Genomic DNA, 25,256 nt, shown 5'->3' on the forward strand with positions numbered 1-25,256 from the left:
TTTCGAAACAGGCAATCAACCTGCTAATAAGTTTGGAATTGTGAAACGGATTTACACATTCACTTTTAAAAAGGACATCGAGAAGTTACCCCTAGTTGATCTAATCTCAAAAGCCTTGGAAGAATTGTTTGGATATGCTGTAAGGCGTCTAAACATTCAAGAAGGTGATTTTATCAAGGTGGGCGTAATAAACCCGAATATTAACTGTGGATTTACCGGAACAGAGTTCATGAAACGTGATGACGATCTGGTTGAGTCATTGAAGAATAAACTTGTGCAAATAGTGACTTCTGACGAGACAGTCGACATACTGAATAGTGAATTTCCTGTGTATGCTGTACAACTACCAAGAGGTGCTAGACGAACAAAAATTGTAAATTTGCAAAAAGCCAAGCACACGAAGAAAAGCATCAACGTAATTACCAATGAGGATAACCTTTGTGGACCAAGAGCAATAGTTGTAGGCCTGACCTATTGCAAAAATCTAAAAAATAAAATTTTAGGAGAACAGTTGAACGCAGCTCAAATAAAAGACATTCGTAGAGGACGACTTATCCAAGAAACATTCGCAAAGAAGCTCTGCAGACCTTTGGTTTTGTATACACAAAGTGGGTTTACCTTGGAAGATTTTAAAAAGGTGGAGGAGGCTTGGGATATCCAAATCATAGTAATCGATGCGGGTAAATTCAATACCGAACTGTATCGTGGTGCTGTTGAAAAGGATACAAAAGTCTACCTCTACAAACAAGGTGACCATTTTGATACAATTAACAACATGAAAGGCTTCTTGGGTAGTGTACTTTTCTGTGAAGTGTGCTTACGAGGTTACCAAAACAAAGGAAAGCATAACTGCCCAGGCGTTAGAAAGTGCTACCTTTGTAAGGAACCTGTGCACGAAGCAGAAAGTGTAAAATACATTAAATGCTTCGCCTGCAACCGGTATTGTAAAAACGAAGCCTGTTTGCAGAAGCATAAAGAAACCATTTGCAAGGAATGGTTCAAATGCAGCGGATGCAATGTAATTGTGAACCGATTAGACCGAAATCACGAATGTGGTTATTCCAAATGCCTGAATTGCGGAAAAACTGAGAAAACATCTACTCACGAATGCTTCATGAAGACAAAACGAGCCATAGGCAGTAGGTGTCACGGCGGTTGCCCTAAATGTAATCCTTTATCTACTAATAAACCCAACAAGAAATGTACGTATACCGAAAAGTACATATTCTTCGACTATGAATGCCAGCAAGAAACGGATATTCACATTGCTAATTTAATTGTAGCTCGTGATTTCGACAATACCGAACATCGTTGCCTTAGTTGCAAAGTAGCGTATGTCCATCTGTTAACTTGATACTTCGTGTAAAAGTGCTTTCAATCTGGAGCGCCATCTATTGGGTTTTAGTGGTAGCCAATGGGTAGGTATGCTGGCGGGACATGTCTCCGACATACCTACCCATTGGCTACCACTAAAACCCAATAGATGGCGCTCCGGATTGAAAGCACTTTTACACGAAGTATCAAGTTAACAAATGGACATACGCTACTTTGCAACTAAGGCAACGACATGTGTTCCATACGAACGACGAGTTTTGCGCTTGGCTCATAGACAAAAGACATCGGAATTACGTTGCAATCGCTCACTATGCCCGTGGCTACGACAGCCAACTCATCATGCAGTATTGTGTCAAGAATACGATCAAACCAGTGACCATTTGTACAGGTAGCAAGTTAATGGAACTAAAAATTGCTCACCTAAACCTCAGAATTATTGACAGCCATAATTTTGTACCATCACCATTATCGGCATTCCCAGAAACTTTTGGATTGGATGAATTGAAGAAAGGTTACTTTCCTCATTTGTTCAATACAAAAGAAAACGAAAATTACATGGGTCCAATGCCACCCATTTTGAGCTATTTACCTAATAAAATGAAAGATGGTCCCCGTGAGACTTTCATTAAGTGGTATAAGCAAAAATGGGCTGAAAATTACCAATTTGACATGAAGAAGGAGCTCTATGAATACTGCAGCTCAGATGTTGATATTCTTAGACGAGGTTGCTTAAGTTTGCGCCAAACCTTCTTGGACATTGCCAACATCGACCTGTTTAGTGAATACATAACCATCGCTAGTGTATGCATGGCAATATACCGCAGCAGATACTTAGACCCAGAAAGTATTGCGATCGTATTGAAAGAGATCCGTGACCAGTTTTCGAAAGTTTCTATTGGCTGGTTGGAATCTTTTAATAATGATAATATTGCCCATGCTACCAACGGCGGAGAGGTCCAAATTTGTGGAGCTAAGGTTGACGGATTCGACTCCACTACCAACACGGTGTACCAGTTTCACGGTTGTTTCTGGCATGGATGCCCTGAATGCTTTGACGATGACACGATTAATCACGTCACCAACGAACGCATGACGGATCTGTACCAGAAGACCATGGGTCGCACAGAACAACTTGAAGAAGCTGGATATACTGTGGTGGAAATGTGGGAGTGTGCCTGGAAAAAGAGCAGGGAATTCCGTCAAAACCGAGCTAACAATAACGACCAGATTATTGACCTGCTGAATCCTCGTGATGCCTTCTTCGGAGGTCGTACAGAAGCGTTCAAACTGCATAAAACAGTCGATGGTAACATGGAAAAAATCAAATATGTTGACGTCTGTTCTTTGTATCCGACGGTAATGTATTATGATGACTATCCAATCGGACACCCTGAGAAAATAATTAATCCTCCAAGCTTTGATCCTGATTGGTACGGATTTATTAAATGCAAGGTTGTAGCTCCCAAGGATTTGTATATTCCTACACTTCCTGTGCGAGTGAAAATGGAGAAAAGCGATAAATTATTATTCCCACTGTGTCTGAAGTGTGCCAAAGACAAGCAGCGCCAATGTACGCACAGTGATTCTGAACGAGCTTTCGTTGGTACTTGGTGTACGCCTGAAGTGAATAAAGCTATTGAAGTTGGGTATAAAGTGCTCGAAGTTTACGAAGTTTGGAATTTTGAGAAGGACAACTGCTTATGGAAAGGTTACATTAAAGATTTTCTTAAAATGAAACTGGAAAGCAGTGAGCACTCGTACCCGACTAAAGAAGCTTACGCTGAGGCTGTAAAACGAGACCAAGGCATTGAACTAGACCAGAACAAAATCGCTTACAACCCAGGAAGAAGAGCCGTTTCTAAATTATGCCTAAACTCGCTTTGGGGTAAATTTGGACAACGTGACAACCTGGGTGTAACCGAGTTCATTACCGATCCGTGTAAATTTTATGATATTCTACTGAACGATCGCCTCACAAATATCCAGGTTAATATTTTGTCTGATGATATGATTCAGGTGAATTATAAATACAAGGATGTTTTTGTTGAGGATAACTTTAACACCAATATTTACGTGGCAGCTTTTACAACTGCAAATGCCCGATTGAGACTTTACGACCTACTGCACAAATTAGACCAGGCTGTTTTGTATTGCGACACTGACTCGATAGTCTACGTTGACAATGGTAGAAATACTGTACCAACTGGTGACTTGTTGGGTCAGTGGACAGACGAATTGAAAGGCGCTTACATCACTAAATTTTTGAGCACAGGCCCCAAGTCGTACCATTACATTACCAGCAAAGGTAAACAAGTTATAAAAGTTAAAGGATTCACTCTACACCACAAGAATGCAAAACTGATCAGCGGTGAGTCGATGGAAAAGTTACTTTTCGGTGAAATTAAGGAAATCTAAACAAATGATATCAATATTGCACGTGATAAGGTCACCAAAAATCTGGTAAATGAAGAACAGACCAAAAGATTGCGGTTCAGTTTCGATAAGCGCCTGATTCTCCGAGATTTTGATACGGTTCCATTCGGCTACACCCAAAAACTATAAATAGTAGTGTGGTGTGAATAATATTGATAATTATAAAAAATGAAGCGACAGAAATTACGAAACAGTATTGCTGTGATTAATTTCGATAATAAAGTAGAGAAAAAGCGACGAAAGGTTGAAATGTTTCCCGACGTTATACGTTGTGGTATATTCGGACCTAGTGGAGCTGGAAAGTCGAATTTACTTCTTACTATGCTAGTTCACGTTAGACCGTTCACAAATTTGTACTTATGCTCGAAGACTAGTTACCAAGAGAAGTATGGAACACTGAAAGAGCTGGTAGCATCGCACAACCAATCGAGAGTTAAAAGCAAGAAAAAAATGGTTAAAATTCAGGAATTGCAGGTTGAATCGCTTCCAGAACCCGAAGAATTGGAAACTGATTCGATTGTAATTTTTAATGACATACTAACCGAAAAACAGGTAAAATTGCTAATTTCTTCTTGAGAGGTAGGCACCGGAATATTTCGTGTTTCTACTTGAGCCAAGCATACACAAAAATTCCTAAAAAGAGCGGAATTCGAGAGAATTTTAATTACGTTATACTGTTTCGCCAGGATTTGGTGAATTTACGCCAGGTTTTTGCAGAATATGTGACAGATGTGACGTTTGATGAATTCAGAAAAATGTGCAATATCTGCTGGAGTGAACCTTTTGGTTTCCTTGTTATTGACGTTGAGAGTGACAATTGTAAGTTCAAGAAGAATTTTGAATCGCGCTTAAATACTTGAGATGGTAGCTAGTTCTTCATTATTACAATGGCTTCTTTACTTTATGCTACTGCTGATTTGAAATGCGAATTGAATCTGGATTATGTTGTTGCGCACAGCATTATTCTGGATACGGTTATGCGTTTTAACGATTGTATTGTTGTACATGTTGATATGCCTTCTTGCAATATTGACATCTTTAGCAGTGGAAAAATGATGTGTAGAGATGTAGGCGATGAAATTGATGCATATATTGCGTTGAAAAACGTTGCTGAATGCATCAAAAAATCTAATAATTTGGTGAAATTCGATAATTTTCGAGTTTTTGCCATCGATCCGCCAAAAGTGCAAAATATTGTTTCCACAGCTGATTTATGGTGCTTACTGGATTTACAGTTTATTGCCAACAATACTTACAATGTAATATACAATCCTAAAAAGTTTCCTGGACTTACCTTGAGGCTGAGGAATCCTGCAGCTACAGCAAACATTTTTACATCTGGAAAAATTGTGTGTTTAGGAACCAAAAACGAGCACACCGCTAAAATTGCTACCCGAAAGTTCGCACAAATCATTCAACGGTTGGGTTTCCCAGTGAAAGTTGTTAATTACCGAATCGCCAACATTGTTGGAAGTGCAGATTTAGGTTTTAAACCAGATTTTGAGAAATTTTACCAAAATAATTTAAAAAATGTGATTTATGATCCTGAATTATTTAGTGGTATGCATTACACGGATGAAAAAAGTAAAAAAAATACATTGTTTAGAACTGGAAAGTTAACGTTAACAAATTTCCGGTCCTTCCAGGAAATGAACGACGCCTACTCCAAAATATGTCGAAAAACTATAAATATAAGTACCTAACCAATGTATTAGGTATGTATTGTAATGGGTCCTTTTAAAGAAAATTACGATGAATTTATTGAGCGATCTGATTATTATGATTATAGACCTCCGATGTCTGAGAATATTAATTTACCAGGCGGTGAGTTTCCTATAACCATTTATAATGAAGATATTATTACACTACCATGCGATAGTAAGCTTGTGTTCACAGGCCAAATTACAGTAACTAAAACTGATAAAGATAATAAGTTGGTGGATGTAACTAGTATTGATACCAGTAAACTCGATTTTGATTTAAACGGCATTATGCATTGTTTTGAATTTATTGAGTATAAAATTGGCGAAAACAAGGTTGACGATGTGAGAAAACCTGGAATTGCTGGGACCATGAAAGGACTGGTGTCTTTTAAGCCAAATAAAGCACGTAGTCTTTCTGGTTGGAATATCTACCCTGACGCCAAAAGTTTGATCAACTCAAAAGGTTACTTCCAGATTGTGAAACCTTTGAGCGAAGTTATGGGTGTTTTTGAAGATTTTCGTCAATGTTTAGTACGTGTTCCTCAAACCCTGATTTTCCATAATACTACATCTGGTGACAACAACTGTTTCTATGGCGATAACAGTACATATGTTGTTACAATGAAGTTGACGGATATTATCTGGCGTATGAGACACATTAAATTTCGAATCGATAAAGAAACCAAACTTCGTAAAGAGGTGCTGACCAATACCAATTACACAATTTTCTTTCGGCATTGGTTATACCAGAGCACTACCTTACCTACGGGTACGACAGAATACACCTGGGATGTACCTGTTTCACACTCGAAAGTGAAGTATGCTTTGGTTGCTTTGCAAGAAGATGTTGCCTTGAAAATTACCAGCCGAATTAGTGAATTTAAGCTGCTGAATGCAGAGAATATACAGCTAGAAATCAATAATTACTGGTTGTATCCAAAAGATCGGTTAAATCTTAAATCGGAAGAAAACGAATGTGGGAATATTTACGAAATGTTCAAAGCATTTACTAAATCCTACTACAATTCTGACGAAGAAGATCCGATTTGCGATTATAGTGATTTTATGACAAAATATGCGATTTTTGTTATTGATTGCTCGCATCAGCCCGAAGTTATTAAGGATTCTCTAATTAATACGAAAATTCATTTCAACTTTCGGCAAGGTTTCCCTAGCAGAGGAATTGTTCACCTCTTGATGATCATGGATCGAAAAGCTGTGTACAATCCGCTCAGCAATCACGTAATTGCTTAGAAAAATATAAATATGGCTACCTTGCATACAAAAGTGATTTTTAAAAATGGCTTTTCAAATTTCGTTAACAGAGAATTCTTCTGTATTCAATTTCGACTACACTGACGGTATCAAGTTGAACGGACCTTACGAGGTTTGTCTAAAAAGCTTTGTAACCTACAACAACATTCCGAACATATCGCAGATGAATAACAATATTACTTTTGTTGATTTGGATATGGATTTGGATAATAATATTGTTGTAGATCCTGTTGATTTGAATAACAATACTATTGACGAAAGAAATTTTACAGCACCTCATCGGTTTGCAGTTACAAAAAAGAAAAATGAAGTGTATGCATTTACCATTCCAACGGGTACTTATGAAATCCAAGATATTATAAAATTTGTCGAAAATTTGGACAGAATTAAAAATACTGGAACTTTTTTGCGCCTGAATAAAAATACTTTTAGAATGGAAATTAAAAGTCCTTTACATATTGATTTTAGACCAACAACCTCTATTGGTAGAACTTTAGGCTTTACTCCCAGGTTGTTGCCTCCAAATGAATTACACAGATCCGACTTACCTGTACAAATTTTTACTGTGAATACGATAAAAGTTAAATGTAATTTGATTAAATGCAATGTGGATAACCTAAAACGAAACGATAATACACTGTACGAGTTTCCTCTAAAGGTTGAAAGCGGTGAGAAAATCATCGAAAGGCCTATTACATTGTGCTATTATCCGATTACACGGTTAGACAGCATTTACCAACTACATTTGCGAATTGTCGATCAAGACGATAGGTTAGTTGATTTTCGCGGAGAACAAATCGCGATAACATTAGGTTTCCAACCATGCAAATAACTATAAATATAGGTTGATGCTCTTTAATTTGGTTATAATAACGAATATGGATAGAAAAGTAAAAGAATATATTGAGTCTGGTAAAGCATTACAGCGCAAATATGATATGCTAAAGTTTGGTAAATTAATGAAACATGAAAAATTGACTGAAAGGTTTAAGCCGATTACTGATTCGTTGCATTCCTTGAGAGAAACTGTTGCAAACACGCCGTTGACATCCGACTCTGGGCAAAATCTTGGTAACTTTTCATTTAAATTACCTACAACAGAAAAGAAATTGGATAAAAATTTTGGTATTTGTGTAGAAGGTACAGGTCCTTGCATTGGGAACTCTAGAGTAACTATTACGCCTGATGAATATTTACTTTTAGAAGCTAATAAGCAAAAATATAAATTTACACCTGGATTGTGGGATTTGCTTACATTGGAGAACCCCCAACATTATGATGCAAGCGATTTGAGTAATTATGAGCAGATAGTTTTGAATTCATACGCTTACAAACGAAATAATGATCGCAATAGCAACTACATTAAAACAACTAGAACCAACAAGTATCGTACAATAATTAGACCAATTTTGTTGAAAAATGGTTGCTTTAAAAGCGCTATTGCAACACAAAGTAAGCTGAAGGATGGTTATGATACAGGTGATGAAGCATCTGACGGCTACTCTACAACTATAGGAAAAGGTTTGCGTAAATTTAATACAAATCGCCCTGTTGAGTACGTGCATTGGAACAGCGTTGATGAATTACTCGATCATTTGTGTCATTTGTGGGGCGAAATTCAGTCGGGCAATACAAATCCATTGTTGCTGAATGAAATTGTTAATATTATCCAAGAATTCAAAGAGCTTTGACCAAAAAACTATAAATATAAGTGGTGTATTTGGAATTAGTAATTTTGAATTAATGGATTACCGACAAGCTAGATATTATAAAAGTTTGGAAATCTTGCCTGTACCATTGAGGGTGGCCTCTGGAAAAGGCATAATTAATTCTGCGATTAATAATTTACTGTTTGAAATGCATATGCCTGGTTATAATTACTTAGGACCTGGCACAAAACTTGAGAAGCGTCTTGATCGAGGCGATAAGCCAAGTAACAAGCTTGATGAGCTGGCCATGCAACATGATATCGCTTATTCTAAATCTAAAAATTTGGATGACCGTCATGCTGCTGATTACGCTTTACAAGAGGGTGCTTGGAATCGTGTACTCGCTAAAGATTCTGGAATTGGAGAGAAAGCTGTAGCTTGGCTAACCACCAACGCTATGAAAGCCAAAAGAGCGTTAGGTGCTGGTTTATTGACAAAATACCCTGTATCGTTGGATGCTGAAGAGCAGCAAAAACTTGCAGCGGCTGTGCAAGCGCAAAAGGCTGTATCCCTGAAGGTTAGTGGTGCTCGAACAAAAGAATCTGTTATGAATGAGACCTACTTGCCTTTAACGAAGAGCCAAATTGCAAATCTTAAGAAAGGTGGTGGTGGTAAAAAAACTATACGCCTTTCGGTTGCTCAGGTTAAAAAAGTAAAATCTGGTGGTTACCTAAAGACAATCCTACAGTATGGACCTGCAGCCATTGGTGCCGTTTCTGCGCTTGTTGATCTTGTTAAAAGCAAGAAAAAAGATGGTAAAGGCGTTTACATTAACAAAAAACCAAAAGGTTCCGGAGTATCTAAGAAACCAGCAGCCAAAGGTAAAGGTGTTTACATTAACAAAAAGCCGAAAGGTTCTGGAGTTTTTATAAACAAAAAACCTAAAGGTAATGGTCTTTTAGAAGAGCTGATGAAAAAAAAAAAGATACTCCGCTGAATAATTTGGAACTAACCAAGTATGCTGCAGTATTGAATATTCCATACTTTAGAGGCGTTTTTATGCGTGATGCACTTCCTTCCAGAATTTTGAAAAACGAATCTGCCATTGTTAATTTGGATTCAAGCTCTGGTCCAGGTACACATTGGGTAGCATACGTTAAGCATGGTAATAATATTGAATATTACGATTCTTTTGGTGTAGCACCTCCAGCTGAACTGGTGAAATATTTTGGTAACAAATCTACGGTCATCTACAATTATGAGCAAGAGCAAAAGTTGAGCCAGGTAATTTGCGGGCATTTGTGTTTAAAATTTTTGCATAAATATATGTAGTGAACGTGTGTAATGCTATTTACAATGGATTTAGCACGTGAATTACATAAGCCAGTAATAAAAAAATTTAAAACTCGACAAATTATTACAAAAGGAATTGACCACATTTGGGAAGCCGATTTACTGATTATGTCGCAGTACAAAAAAGAAAATGATGGTTTTGCCTATATTTTGAATGTAATTGACTGCTTTAGTAAGTATGCTTGGTGCATTCCGTTGAAGCAGAAAACAGGTAAAGAGGTTAGCACAGCATTTGCCACAATTTTGAAAAAACGTAAACCTGAACTTCTGCATGTTGATCGCGGCAAAGAATTTGTTAATGCAACATTTAAAAAATTGCTCAAGAACAACAGTATTAGCATGTACCATACATTTACAGAAATTAAAGCAGCCATGGTTGAACGTTTTAATCGTACATTAAATGAGAAAATGAAGCTCCACTTTGAGGTTAACCAAAATCATCGTTGGATTGAAATTTTGCCCAAACTTGTGAAGCAGTACAATGAAAAGGACATCCATAGAACCATTGGTTTAGCACCTGCTGATGTTACTAAGAAAACTGAAGCTTCTGTTCATGAGCAGTTGTATGGTTTAAAGAACTTTCGGCTACCTAAACCTACATTTAAATTGGGTGATCGTGTGCGCATTACTACTTTTCACTACACATTTGGTAATAAATACTCCAGAAAGTGGACAAAAGAAGTTTTTGTGATTGATAAGGTTCATTACACAGTGCCAATTACTTATTGCATTAAAGCGTTGGATGGTGAAGCAGTATCTGGTAAATTCTATAAGCAGGAATTGCAAAAAACCAAATTCTGACTGCGCATGCGCATTTTGTGTTTAAAAAAGTATAAATACTGGCATACCTTGAGATTCTGGTCATTATTGTTTTTACTGCTATGATGAATACTTGCTTCTGTACTATGGCTGATTTGTTGTTATTATGTGCTCGACCTGCTGGTCACTCTCATTCTGATGATTTTTACACAATGCCTGATTTTAATTTTGAGGCTGGAGGCGACTACTGTTGTCCTAAACGCTGTTTCAACGTTGCAGAGATTGGGTCGGTTGTTGATGGTTTGGCTTGCAGCAAGTGTGGTGTATTTTGCATTTGTTACTGCCATTGTGTGTCGTACATGCGGTGGTTGAAACGAAAGCAAGTACTGCAACGCTTCCATGAGAAGAAATTGAAGAAATCCCGAAAGCACAGAAAGTGTCCGGGTTGTAAATGCAACGGCAAAAAACCTATATAAGTAGGTGTATTGTCTGTATTAGGTCATTATTCTTCTTGTACTCGATTGGTTAACATGGCGCTCTTGAATTCTTATTACGCTTTACCTAGACCTATTGATGAAACCGATTATGAAATTCTTAAACTAGAGCTTCAACCTGGATCAGGTTTGGTATTTGCATACACTGAAAATTTTGCTTGCCACTTACCGAAGAGGTGGAGTAAGAAATGCGATATTGTTACACGCATCAATTATTGGGACAAATTACCAGGTAAGTACCTCCGGAGCTATTGGTTCAACAATAACGAGATCCGCTGGGAATTGTGGTCGTTGAATACGCTGCTTGGATGGGGGTCGTTGTTTTTTAATGATAATAATTAAAATTTTAAAAAACCGAAAAAAAAAATATAAAATACAAAACCAAAAAAAAAAAAATACAAAATATAAAACCCAAAAATATTTAGCATTAGTTTAGTTTTAATTTAGTTTTACTTTTAGTATTAAGTTTTAGTTTAGGATTAGGAAGTTGCGCGCGCAGGTTCTCTTTTTGGTATAAATATGGGGGTACTGAGCTTAGAGCCTCATTATTACAATGGCTTCTAACGCGATAACACATACTCCTTCGCTCACTGCGACTGTTAAAGTGGATAATTGCTTCCAAGAGTGGTATCACCATCGATGTAAGTATTGTAATGTGATTGTAACAACAATACGGTATGAACCATTTTCTTTGCAACACTGTTGTGGGAAAATAATTGGTAAGAACCTCAGGAGAGCTGCTGACGTTCAACGTTTACCATTACCGGCAAGCATCATTCATCAAATCTCTAGCATACTCCCAGATTTGGATTCTGATACCAATTCTGATTCGGATTCGGATTCAGATTCTGGTTATGGCTCCATGTTTTCTGATTCGGATTTTAGTTTTCGTACAGAACCTGATGATTTGGATTTTAATAATACAGGTGAGCTTAATTGCAATGTATGCAGTTTATCTGAGCCGCATTGTGTGTGCAGGGATTGCCTTAACTGTGGCGTAAAATACGACGTTTACCTAGGATGTAGCAACGGATATTGCGAAAATTGTCCGTGCGATTGTTGTGATCGTTGTGACGCTTGCAAGTGTAAGTATTGCATTGGACATAACAATTGTACCGCAGGTTCTTGTGACATGTGCCACAATCGAACAAGGTGTGAGTGAGGGCCTCTTCATCCTCGTGGTTTCCCAACTTACTACTACTTATAATTTTAGTTTTAATTTAGTTTTAGTTTGACCCAAAAAAATTATAAAATACAAAATACAAAAAAATTTAGCATTAGTTTTTAGATTTAATTTAGTTTTAGTTTTAGTTTAGGATTGGGAAGTTGCGCACGCATCCAGGAGAAGGAGTGGGGGTGGGGGTGGGTCTAAAATGGTATAAATAGAGGCGCCCTTCGTCTAAGACCTCATTATTGATCTACGACTGATACAAGATGGACGCTTTTGTTAATACTGGTTCTAACGCTTTACCCAACGATTTAATTGCGAATTTTAATGCGCTTGATTTAATTGCGAATTTTAATGCGCTCAACAACAAAAAACCTTACGCAAGGTTCAAAGATTTCCCCAAAGGGAAAACATTCAACGTTGTGAAATTTTTCCAATGCAAAACAAAAGTCGGAAATTCCATCGTTGTTGAAACGAGCGAAAATTTTCTCCACTTGCCCAAGCGATACCATCAGTTCTTCCAAACGGATGAATCGCTGGAAAAGTGGAATAATTTAACTGGTTTGCAACTGGTGTTTGATGGCATCCAGGATAACGGAATACTCGTTAGTTTTAAAACTTAGTTCTTAAGGTTTTTGAAAATTTGAAAACCCCCCAAAAAAAAAAATACAAAACACAAAACCCAAAAAAATTTAGCTTTACTTTAGTTTTAATTTAGTTTTAAGAAACCAAAAAAAAAATACAAAATACAAAACCAAAAAAAAAATTTAGCATTAGGTTAATTTAGCTTAGTTTAGTTATGTTATGTTAGGTTACGTTACATCGGAACAAGTCGGCTGGAGGGAGGGAGGGTCAGGTTTTCTCCTCCCTTAAATTCTTGGACACTTTAATCCAGGTCGTTAGGTTAAAACAGGGTCGCCCAATTCTCCTCCGTTAGGTTACACTCGAAAATTTTTTTCCAACGTTAGGTTAAGAACACCGCCTCGAAATTGCCTCCGTTAGGTTAGGGCATCGTCTAAAGCGGGCGCTTTGGTCCGAGGTCCGAGCCACCGGCATTTCCCACGGTCCCAGCGTGGGAAATCCGGACTCGACCCTAAGTGGACCAAAGTGACCCATATACTACTTATATCCATCTATGGAAGGTTTTGTCCAACATGAAAAGTTACTATGACGAAATATTAATACCTCAGTACCGGTGCCAGGATTTTTCCTTGGAGGGGGATAATTGGGTCAGAACCAAACAATTTTGCCGTCTCATTTTTTGGGTGGGGGGAGGGGGTAAAATTAAGCTTCTCCGAGAGCAGAAATCAAATATGTAAATACAGTGGCATAGTCAGAATTTCCTCAAGGAGGAGACAAAACCAGATTTTTAGGCATGAAAAATCGAAATTAGGAGTCATTTTCTGGAAACCTATCGTGATGTGTGGTGGTTATATTATGAAAAGGAAGGTAACTGCCCGAGCGAAGCGAGAGCGAAAATTTTTAGAAAAAATGGGTCCAAACAACAAAAAAAACCATTCACGTTAGCATGTTTTATTCCAAATTTTTGTTCGCAAGGGAGGACAATGGCCCCCTTCACTCCCTGGCCACGCCACTGAATAAATATGTCATTTATTTATTCAATTTTTAAAAAGGAGGGACCTCAGTGACTGAAATTTGCCTGCAAAGTATTATTCAGAGTAAATCGTGTACGAATGTACCTATAATGTGGGCTTGAGAAGAAAAAGAAGGCTTCTTCTTCTCAAAAAAGATAAAAAAAATGAACATCGGTTTGTAATTGGCATCCATCTCAGTGAAACAAGAGCGCAAAAATGCTTGGAAAATTCCCACTTTATACCATCAAAATTTTTTTCCAAAAAACTGGCCTCTTGGAGGGGGATTATCACCCAAATCCCCCCCTTAAAACCGGCACTAAATACCTACTCTACGTCTTGTTTTGAGTGAAAAACTACTCCAAACAAATGTTGAGCTCTCTAGCCATACCGTACAGAGGGACCAAGTCATGGGTTCTCAAAGTGAAGTCATTTTTGGAAAAAAGTGGTTTCTGCCGTTTTTGGGTAGTATATTTGTATATACCTACTTAATATGTGCAAAATTCGATTACTCTCCCCCACCCCAAAAAATTGGAAGTAGAGTTTCTAAACCTCTCTGGCCCATTGACATTGAAATCCGATACCATTTTTGGTCTTCTATCAAGCACTTGAAGATTGTTGGATCGCAAAAATAAAATTTCCCGTCTACTTTACAGTTTACACCCTACAGGTATAGACATAGACCCGTTCGCGTACGGGTGTTGTGTGAATATAGTCGGCGTCTAAGCATTGTTTATCTTGTGCCGGTGAACCGCTCGTAAACGAGTGAGGAAATTTATTTATCTAAACGAAAAAGTTGAATAAATCTTGAAGATATCATACATTTTTGGAATCCTGAAAGTTCATTCTACAAAATTATGTAAGTTTTATGTTAAAATCTTGATTATTTAATATAGAAAAGTTGAAATGAAAATTAGGTATTTTGGTATGGGAGATGAAGTGCTAAAATCGCTTATATTTCTAAAACAAAGCCAAAATTTAGGGTCTAGACTCTTATTTCAGCAAACTAGACACATTCAGAATTATTTTAAGCCATTAGCTATTCATCATCGAATTTCAATGAAACCTGCCTTTTTGAGAGGGGTTTGATGTTTATAGTGTTGGTTTATAGTTAGTATATGTACATTCGATTTTAGTTCAAATTTCGAGTTTTGTTTCCTTAGAATGGTGTTTTTGACGTTCATTGGACGTTAAATGGGTGTCAAAACCAAAATTACTCATCAAAGACCCTTAAACACATGAAAATATTCATCATCTTTTTCAAAATCCAATGTGAATAAACACTTCATAATTCTTTTATTTTGGTACCTATTTAGATAAAAACTCAGTTGGCTGAGATATGATGAAAAAGTTATCAGCAAATTTTATCATACAAATTTTTTAATCATTTTAAGAGAACTAATAACTAAGTAATTCGAATATTCAAGCGATATCTCGGGAATGCGAGATATTAAAAGATAAATGAATGCAAAAGTGAAAGATTTCTAGAATACCATACTTTTTTTGTGATACGTTTTGATTTGATTTCAATCCAATCATCATTTTACATTCGTTCAGTTTTCAATTACGTTGTGTATATCACTGTGACGTTAAACCGTACAAAATTCATATTATTTTTTTTGCGTGCCATTCAGTTGTTTTAAAACGGATTTTAATTTTTTTTTTTCGGTTATCGTTTGATGAAGACACTGCAATGTTTCACATAATAACGTCAATTGTTATCGTTCTGTTTACATCATATTTGCCGACTGTGGATAACAAAACATGGACACGTCGACCAGGTTCTACATATCCGAGGCCATTTATCCAACCCACTACGATCTCTGACTATTATGATGAAGTGTATGGTCATATAAATGTCGGTCACTATTATGATAGTGACGAGGATCACATTAAAAAATATGAAGATGCGAAAAAACGTATACTTGGATGGAAACGAATGTATGCAAGTGTACGAATCCAATATCAAAATTTAAGCACTCATCATCAAAACTTAAGCGTCAATTATGAAAATCTAAGTACCCATTATCAGAATTTAAGGGTGAATTATCAAAACCTAAGCGCCCATCATCAAAATCTAAGCGAGCGTTATAAACATGTTCAAAACCATGTTGATCGGTTGTTACTGGATAAGGAATGCGCCGATTTTTTCAGAGAATATATCCCTAAGATAGAACGAGATTACATCCAACACAAACAAGGCTTTACAGCAGACTTTAAGAAGTGCAACCCATTTTTCTTCACGGAATACTATGATTTGGATTCGTATACTGACAAAATTTACAGAGTCTATCAGATACTTAAATTGGTTGGATTGAAATTTGATAACCGCAGTTCCTGTTCATTCAAATATATGTCAGCCAAGGAGTACTACGATCCTTTAGTGCCGATAGAAATTGAGAATATGATAAAAGACAAGAAGAGTAATTTAAATAAATGCGAGCAATGGATTTTTTTCCTGCATGCAGTGAGAAAGGAGAGATCACCATCAAGAAGCACTGAGATTAAAATGTGGCAAACACTTATCGAACATTATGAAGAAAGAACACGAAACCCGTACCCAGTCATGGTACAAAATATATTACATGCGTTGTACTGGTCACACCAGTACCATCATGGTGTAGAACCTAATAAAAGTACAGAAACAGGAAACGAGGAAAATTGCTCAAGCACACAATATAAACTTGAGCCAAAGATGGTACTGCATTGCATGTACAGAGGGATTCTTGCATGGCAGGATCAAAACTATGTAACTTATATTGTCAAAACATCCCCGTGGACAACTCCAATATTTCAGGGTTACTTGAAAGGAGAAATCCCTACGACTGAAATTGATCCTGATAGCCTGGCAACTTCTGCTAACGCCACTATTGCCACTATTAACTTTTTTGGTATTATTAAGAGGAAACCTACTACCAACATGAACAACACCATCACAAACTAAAAGTTAGTTCTTATTTTTAATTTCGACAAATGTTCTTTTAAATTATTACCTATCTTTTTTTTTTTTTTTTTTTTTTTTTTTAATAATTTCTTTTCAAAAATGTTTTTTTTTTGCCAACACGCAATGCCACAGATCAGATATCGCACCTCGGGAGTAATAAGGTCACATCTCAAAAAAGTGAAATTTTACAGGAGAGTGATTTTCTTTCTTTTTTTAAAACTTGATTCATTATTTTTATCAACTTATAATTAATTGTGAGGAATGAATAGCACCTCATTTTAAAGATCTAGTATCTTACCTTCATTTAGCATAAGAACACTTTGAAAAATAAAATCTTAAAGAGAAAATATTTCAATGTTTTGAAAACATTTTGAGTTATAACCTTTCATTAAAGTTCATGTGGAGGCGAAAGGAAGCGTCCAAAAAAAATTTCTCGTTAACAAAGTTGTAGAGAATTAAATTTCCAATCAACATAATGTCGTTAGACAACTTTGGAGGAAAAATCATGGTTTTTGGATCAATTTATCAAAAAATGTGGATTTGTTATACAATTATTTTGACAAAAATAGCAGATTTTTTGACATGCAGTTTTCAGAAAAAAAATTGGGATTTTTAGACAATTTATGCAGAAAAGCAGAATTTTTTAATCAAAACTTTTTAGGAATTTTGGCAGAAAAGTAAAATTTTCTGACAATTCTGGCCGAGGAGGACAATTTTTGGATAATTTTGACAAAATGCGGGGCTGTGTTTGGTAATTAGTTTTACCAAAAGCGGCACTGTTTAAGAATACCTATTCTTACAGCAAAAATCAGGTTTTATTGGCAATTTAGGACAAAAATCTGGATTTTTTTTGTAATATTGCCCGATAATCAATATTTTTAGATAATTTTGAAGAAAAGCAGCACTATCTAGAAAATATTCTACACTTTTTTTGTAACCTATAATTTGGCGTTTTGGGGAGGTACCCCCACCATGTTAACCCTTAAACACCCAAGCAAATCTTGAGATGTTATGAAAAAATGCTTTCAATTTCCTGAATAAGATCATCACAAGTATCACTTTTACTCACAGTTCACCCCCCAGCCCATTGAAGCCACCTCAATAATGATGGACTTCTTTATTTGATTATTGTCAAAAATCGAGGAAGCCAAAAACCCGATTGGGTCAATCTTGGAACTGAATGATATAGTTTCATTAGATGTAATGAATGAGTGAAAGCATAATTCCAAAGAACACCTCATCCCTTTTTGGGGGGCAAACATTGATAAAAGTTGGTATAAAATACAGGGACCCATGTCCAATTTTTGGATGAACATATGGATGGTTGAGCTTTCACAAAATGAAATTAAGAAAGGTGTGTGCATGGTGGACCAGAGCGATTTTTTAAAAATTTGATATGCTTGTCTCGATAAAAACCCGAAAAAACAGAGCATGAATACGCAGAGTACATAATATGTGAAATACATATTATCAAGTAGGCTTGAAATGACAGAAACAAGAATTGAAAGGAACACAGATGCTCTTAACGGCACATAAGTTCAGATAATCTACAATCCACTCATCAAATCTGTTGCAGGACATTCTAAATGAACTACATATGTAAACACTAGGATTATAAGTTTAAGATATGTTCCATAATCCATCAATGTTAACTCGTACATACAAAACTGAAAGGCGCCCACGTACGTAATAAAGAATTGAAATTGAAATTGAACATATTTGCAGAAAATCCAGTGTATTTTGGTTATTTGACTATTGAGGAGAGGAGGAGAGGGAGTTTGAGATTCCCTGAGTTTTTAGAAATTCGGCTGAAAAATCAGGACTTTTGGACAATGAAGTTTTGACCTTTTTTCATTATTAAGTTTCAAGCAGATAAAACATGTCTGTGGCTGAAAAAATTCAGAGCTTCGAAATCATTCCATTTCTGCTTATTTTAACTTTCAAGCTTCTATATTTTTTCTATTTTTTAATATTTTTAATATTTCAATTTTTTTTATTTTGTCAATTTTAGTGATTATTTTCGGTTTTTCTTCATTCTTCATATTGTTTTGTTCTATGTAGGTAGTATTTCCTGTTGTATTTTTTCGTATCCATTTTTGGTTTTGTCTCCGAACTAATCAGATTTATTATGTTTCTGTATACCAGTGTATCTGTTTAAATCTTTCTGTGGTTTTAATTTTTAAAAAGTTCAGATGACAACATATTGTAATCACATTGAAATTTACGTGTAGATAAAGAAAGGTACAAAGCTGTGCCTCCAACCCATTCTGGGCTGCATTGCGGTGTCAAGAGAGCAAATAATTATGCGACGAGTGAAAAAAGAGAAAGGTTCAAAGTCTGTATTCGTGTTTTAAAAACCACTCACACAGGTAAATGTACATCCTTGCCTTGTTTCTTGTAAAAATGTACTACACTCGCAGACTAGAGGTACATACATACGAATAGGCTGGCGAGGAGTAAGCAAGAGGAGCGAAAAAAAAACGACAAAACGATGCTGCTAAATTTTCACAACCACTCTACGCCGAGTAGGTAATTTGGTGGCGCGACGTTTTTGCCGTAGTTAATTTTCCTCTTCACCACCTTTTTAATCCTCCCTTTAATAAAGATTATTTCCCAATTTGTTGGGGTATTTCTCCAGGGTACTTTTCTTTACAAAGGTTTGACTTTTATTTACAAAGGTAATTACAAGGTTTACACAACACAACGACGAAAATTGTTAAAACTCACGGATACGAGTGTTGGAGGAAGAAAAAAATTTATTGGATTTGAAAAATTACAACAGTGTATAAACATTATACAAACAACAGGGAAATCCTATTTCGCGTCAAGTTGTAAAATAGACCGGTTAATTCGTCACTCAGCGCTCGTTTTTTTCCTCGTTTTCGTTCAGAGGAAAAATTCCGAGCTGTTTTAAATTACTAAATGGATTTGAATTTGGTAATGCGATCTTTCGTTTTTGTAGTTGTAGGCATTTGAAATGAATGAATAAGGAAGTAAATTGTAGAAGGTTTGCGGAGGAAATTTTTATCCATTTTGTGGAGTTGATTTGAAAGTAACCTTGGAAGGATATTGGGCTGTCGACAGCCTCCCTTCTCTTTGGTTGGAATATTTTCAGATGTGGTGATTTTTTTTTAAAATAAATATACCTACTTGGAACTGAAAGTGATTGTTATGAGTCGAAAATTCCAGGTTGAGGTTTCTCATTCCCCTCCCTGCCTTCCAGCTTTCTTGAAATTGTCCTATGGCTATAATGTCTGACTTGCTTGACTGATGAAATTTTGGAAGACAGTAAGTTGCAGCAGCTGAATGAGAGGAAAAGGTAGGTAGGTAGAGAGCTACACACTCTACACAGAAGAAAACACGACACGAACCCGCAATCGTTGTAAAAGCTTCATTTTGGCAATCCACTCAAAGGCACTTGCGTCCGTTTAGCATTTCGATTGAAAATTTTCTCTCGCCAACTTGTTTATATTATGGTCGTGTTTTAGAACGGTCAAGCTCTAATATGAGAATTTGCATATTTTTTGTTGATACCGTCGAGACCTTTGTAAAACTTTCTCAAATAACAGAGACGATTTGCCACCGCAGCAGTAGCCGAGTATTTCGCACCATTGTCGATGTTTTACTCCCCTACCTCTCTCTGTTCACCTATATTCTACTCGTACATATGCAGATGTAGGTAGCTACAGAGGTAAGGTACCAGGTACCTGTACTATGGAGAGAAGCGAATAGCGAAGCAGCAGTATACGTGCGTGGTGATGTATTGTATATACTATAAAATTAGTATATTATTCTTTTGTGCTGTGTCAGGTACCAGGTAGAGAGTATCTGAACCCGGTACGCAGATAAAAAGGGGTTACTCTTGGTCTCACTCTCGCAGTGTAGATGAGGATGCTGGTTGGTGGAATGGCGGTGCTGCTTACGCGTTATTTATTTATCGCTTGCTCCTTTTATGCTGCAAAATTACGAATTTGCTACGCTTTGAGTACGTAAATCTCATTCTTTCTTTGTTCGCGTTGCCGAGTGAAGAAAAATTACTACAATTTTTTTCTAAAGCTGTTGTAAAATTTATGCCATTTTTGACGAGGTTTTTCGAAATTTTCGCCTGCCAACCAGGGCGAGATTTGTGATTGGTTTGAGAATTATGAATTAGGGTTTAGTTGAGATAACTGTGTACGGTTTTTCGCTCTTGTTGTTTGTTTTACGTAATTAATGTATGGTAATTTTTTTCGACGTAGTTGTTTTTTTGTTGTCGTTGCTAGGTGCGTGAATTGAGTTGTTGGAATATTGTTTTGAAAAGTCTCACTTCCCAATTTTTGGTAAATTTTTGAAAATTGAAGAGCTAAACATGAAGAAAAAATTGAAAATGTCATCAAAGTGACCTAGACGCCAAAATTGACTTGTATGTACTTGATTTTAGATCCCAACCCTCCTTCATCCCTCCCGAACAACATCAACGTCTGCGTCACAACCTGGAATGTAAGAACTTTGTATAAAATTGAAAAACTTGCTAATGTAATTGTAGAAGCCAGGAGATTACAAATTGACATATTAGGAATTAGCAAAACCCAATGGACTGGAAATGGTAGAAACCAAGACTATGAAATGATTTACACTGGGAAAGGCACATGGGAAGCAGGCGTGGGTAAGGACATCCAAAACTGACCATGTGCCTAATCCCAACCACCCTTTATATGTCGTCTGTTATCAGCGCTACCTGTTGAAAAATGATATAAGTGTGTTCCTCTATCACAGACAATTAATTTAAGACCAACCCGACAACTGTACGAGGGTTGATCAAAAATTTGTTAGACTTCACCTATATTTCATGTTTAGAATAATTGTAGCGAGTTTGTAAACATACCGTTGGAAAGAGCAAACCTTCCTCTACAAAATAAGCGTATACGGGGTTTTCTACATGAAGTAGTTTCGAAAGTAGAGTGGTTTGAAGAGAGGTACCTCGGGTGACTTCAACGCGTTTTTGATTTGATAAAAAAAATGTACAAAAAACGCTCAAAAATTTTATTTGACGATTCTACGTCTTACATTGGAGTTAAAATTAGTGTCCCCTTCAAAATATTCACCATTCTGAGCGACACATTTCCTACGAGTTGTCCCATTTGTAAAACACTTCGAGAACTCCTCCTTCAGTATCTTGCGCAGCGCTTCAATGACATTGGCTTTGATGGTTTCGATGTTTTCGAACCTCTTACCGAAGGAGTTCTCAAAGTGTTTTACAAAGTAGACAACCCGTTGGAAGAAATGTACGCTCAGAATGGTGAATATTTTGAAGGGGACACTAATTTTAACTCCAATGTAAGCCGGAGAATCGTCAAATAAAATTTTTGTTTGAGCGTTTTTTGCACATTTTTTTTGTCAAATCAAAAATGCGCCGAAGTCACCTGAGGTACCTCTCTTTAAACCACACTACTTTCGAAACTACTTCATCTAGAAAACCCCGTGTACGCTTATTTTGTAGAGGAAGGTTTGCTCTTTCCAATGGTATGTTTATGAACTCGCTACAATTATTCTAAACATGAAATATAAGTAGGTGAAGTCTAACAAATTTTTGATCAACCCTCATAAAGCCAAAACTCGCGAAATAAATTGAATTTGAAGAAATTCCATGATCAAAAAATTGTTTTTCACCATTTTTTATCGCCAAAAATTTTCAACTTGTTATAACTAATTTTGTGGTATTGAAGGGTATTCTCTACCTCTGCGAAAACGTTCGAAATATGAAGCCGATTTGTTCGTCATTTTCATTGTTTGTTCATAAGATTGCGTGTAATCGAGTGAACAAATTTAGTCATACTTATGTCCCGCAACCCGCTCCCATCTAAACTTCAGACGGGGATTTCTCCGTAAATTTTCAAAATTCTTTCAATTTTTTTTCACCAATGCTAATTCTAATTTAGCTTTTCCAATGGAGATCTGAGCATCAGTAGTAAGTACCTCCATTCAATTCCAAATGATGACCAAAAAATGAAATGAATCAAAAATATCTCGACATACCCTAGCTTTTGAATGTTTTCTGAGTAAATTAAACCAAACCCCACAAAAATCCATCCAATAGTTTTCGCACAATCCCCAGCCAAAGTTCATAGTTTTCATCAAAAATCACTACTGATAACAAGGGGTAGAGAATAGCCTTAAATATGATTTGTGATTGTGATTAAAGTGAGATTTTGATGGTATTGCTGTTTTTGTAATCAATTGCAGGTGTGTACATATAGAAAATTTTTATAAAACTGTAAAACAATACGGGTCTCCTAATCCCAACTACCCACAAGATCATGTAAATTCAGGGTGGTTGGGATTAGGGTGCCAAAATCAAGCAGTCATTTTTGAGGTGCCTTGGAAGAAAATTCCAAAAAGCCATGAAGAATTATTCTATAATCCCAAAATTTTAATATGAGTTAGGGGAAAGTTCAATCTAAGGTGCACCGGGGCAAGTCAGAATGATTTTTCGCAATTTCAACTTTGACCAGCTGTTAACTCCCCTTCTAATGAACCAATATGGATCAAATTTATTATGTAGGTTCCCATAAGGGTTCTTAACCTATGGTAAAAATTTGAGCGCAATTGACACAGTAGCTTTCGCTCAGTGGAATAAAATATAAACTGTCCTGACTTACCCCAATTGGGGGAAGTCAGAACAGGCTAAACTTTGCAGAGGCGTAGATCACAAACCAAGCGTCCTAGAAAAATTGCATATAAACAAAATTGTAGAGAATTTAATTCTCTTTGAGATTACTCTAATCAGATTTTCACTAGGACGCACGGTTCGTCCGCTATATGCAAAAAACTAAGAAATAGAAAGTCTGTATTTTAGACCAAATTCAAAATAAGTTCAAAACAACAACAAAATGCAATTGAACCAAAGACATCTAAAATGAAACTGAATCGCGAAAATTTTTATGCCATGATGAAGTAGGGGTAGTACCCTCAAGTCACCTTTAGTGGCACTTCGCCAGATATAAACCTCTAGGCGCTAGAGCAAGTTTTCTAACTTACCCCAAATTCCAACTTCCCCCGGTGCACCTTATGTATCTTGTAAGCCATTTACTGTATTTTCATGTGAAATAGTATTTTATTGGTTGCTGCACTTTCTAATATGGTCAGAATTAGGATACTGAACTTCTTAGGGTGGTTGGGATTAGGGATTAGCATACCAAAATTTTAATAATAATTTTTGAGTTGTTGCGGGAAAAAATTCCAAAAACATATTAAGAATTATTCGTTTACGCCAAAATTTTGACATGAGTTAGGGGAAGGGTCAACCCATCTTTTAAGCTATTTGCCATGTTCTGAAGTGAAATAGTCTTCGATCAGTAGCGGTTTTACAAAAACTGGTCGGTTTTGGGCACCCTTACCCTTATATTAGTACATACCAGAATCAGCGATAAAATCAGTGTCATAATTCCAAAATTAGAGAGAATAATATTTGTGAGATTAGAGGTCAAGCCAAAACCAATTATGATAATTCAAGTTTATGCGCCAACAAAGGAAAGCAGTACAGCAGAAATCAACAACTTCTACAATGACCTAGAAAAAGTGATGAGCTGCTCAAAAAACAACAATGTTGTGTTTTTGATGGGAGAATTCAATTGCAAACTTGAGAAGGATCATGGCAGCCAAGTTGTGGGAAGATACACACTTGGAGAGCAGAACAAAAGAGCTGAAATTCTCATAGAGTTTGCAGAAAGACACGATCTAGTAATATGCAATATGTACCTGGTTCAAACAGCATGAAAGAAGATTGTATATGTGGGTCAGTCCTGGAGATCAAGTCAGAAACCAGATAGACTACATACCTACATGTAAATGAAAGATTCAAGAACAAAGTGAAGAACTGTCACACATATTCTGGTGCTGACTGCAACTCTGACCACAAACTATTGGCTGCAAAATACCAGATGGGTAATTCTCAAAAAAAGTTTAAAAATCATGTAACTAGTGGCTTACTTGAATACTATTGACAATTGAAATTTTTTCAGTGGTATTGTGTAGATACCAACTCGGGCATCACGTGCATATAGTTTAACGGCCCCCAACCCCCCTCCACTATGGGTCAAGTCCCCCCAAACCCTGAAAACTCCATCGTCGTGGCCTGTAACTACTTGAATTTTTCAACTTCATCTTCAAAAATGAATTACACTATCACTTTTTTTGAAAAAAAAAGTGGTACATATTATTATATGATATGAGAGTAAATGACAGAACTGATATAAATTTTTGGAATGATACTTATACCCTGAAACCAAGGTCATAAAGTGATGTAACCAGTTTTTGGTCCATCGCCGTGGCCAATTTTTGTTAATTTTTTCTGGCTCTCCTATTCGATTTTTTTAAAGGTGAAATGGGTACACTGTATGGTTTTAGTGATAGTAGTGCTGCGCCCATTTCAAATCCATCAAGCAAATGCAATTAACCAGTCTGCAAATTGTAATCTGTGAAAATTGTACTGATTTCCTTTTTTCGGATCCATTGCCGTGGCTTATCATTCTCACGTTTAAAAGAGACATTTTTTTTCTTGAAAAAAAAGAAA

The 25,256-nt window shown here is 36.4% G+C and overlaps 2 protein-coding genes across 4 annotated transcripts in view; both read left to right on the forward strand.

Moving 5' to 3' along the window:
• Nucleotides 1-1,674: 1,674 nt before the first annotated feature.
• LOC135846916 (uncharacterized) lies at nucleotides 1,675-3,750 on the forward strand. Its single transcript, XM_065366277.1, has one exon. It carries the CDS (start codon nucleotides 1,675-1,677, stop codon nucleotides 3,748-3,750), a length of 2,076 nt encoding a protein of 691 aa, XP_065222349.1.
• Nucleotides 3,751-14,353: 10,603 nt separating this feature from the next.
• LOC135847766 (uncharacterized) overlaps nucleotides 14,354-25,256 on the forward strand; it is a 51,311-nt gene continuing 40,408 nt past the window's right edge. For 2 of the 3 annotated variants that reach the window (XM_065367464.1, XM_065367465.1), the window contains exon 1: nucleotides 15,289-16,707. In XM_065367464.1, coding sequence (XP_065223536.1) covers nucleotides 15,455-16,705 — 1,251 coding nt within the window. In that variant the 5' untranslated portion in view covers nucleotides 15,289-15,454 and the 3' untranslated portion in view covers nucleotides 16,706-16,707. Of the gene's footprint in view, nucleotides 14,621-15,288; nucleotides 16,708-25,256 lie in introns of those variants that run through there. The other variant, XR_010559231.1, reaches the window with a different exon arrangement.

This window comes from Planococcus citri, chromosome 5 (genome assembly GCF_950023065.1).
Source record: "Planococcus citri chromosome 5, ihPlaCitr1.1, whole genome shotgun sequence".
In the NCBI taxonomy this organism is placed as follows: Eukaryota; Metazoa; Arthropoda; class Insecta; order Hemiptera; family Pseudococcidae; genus Planococcus; species Planococcus citri.

Coding starts and splice junctions, on each gene's coding strand:
- LOC135846916 (XM_065366277.1), top strand. CDS start 1,675: ATGCAGTATTGTGTCAAGAATACGATCAAACCAGTGACCATTTGTACA.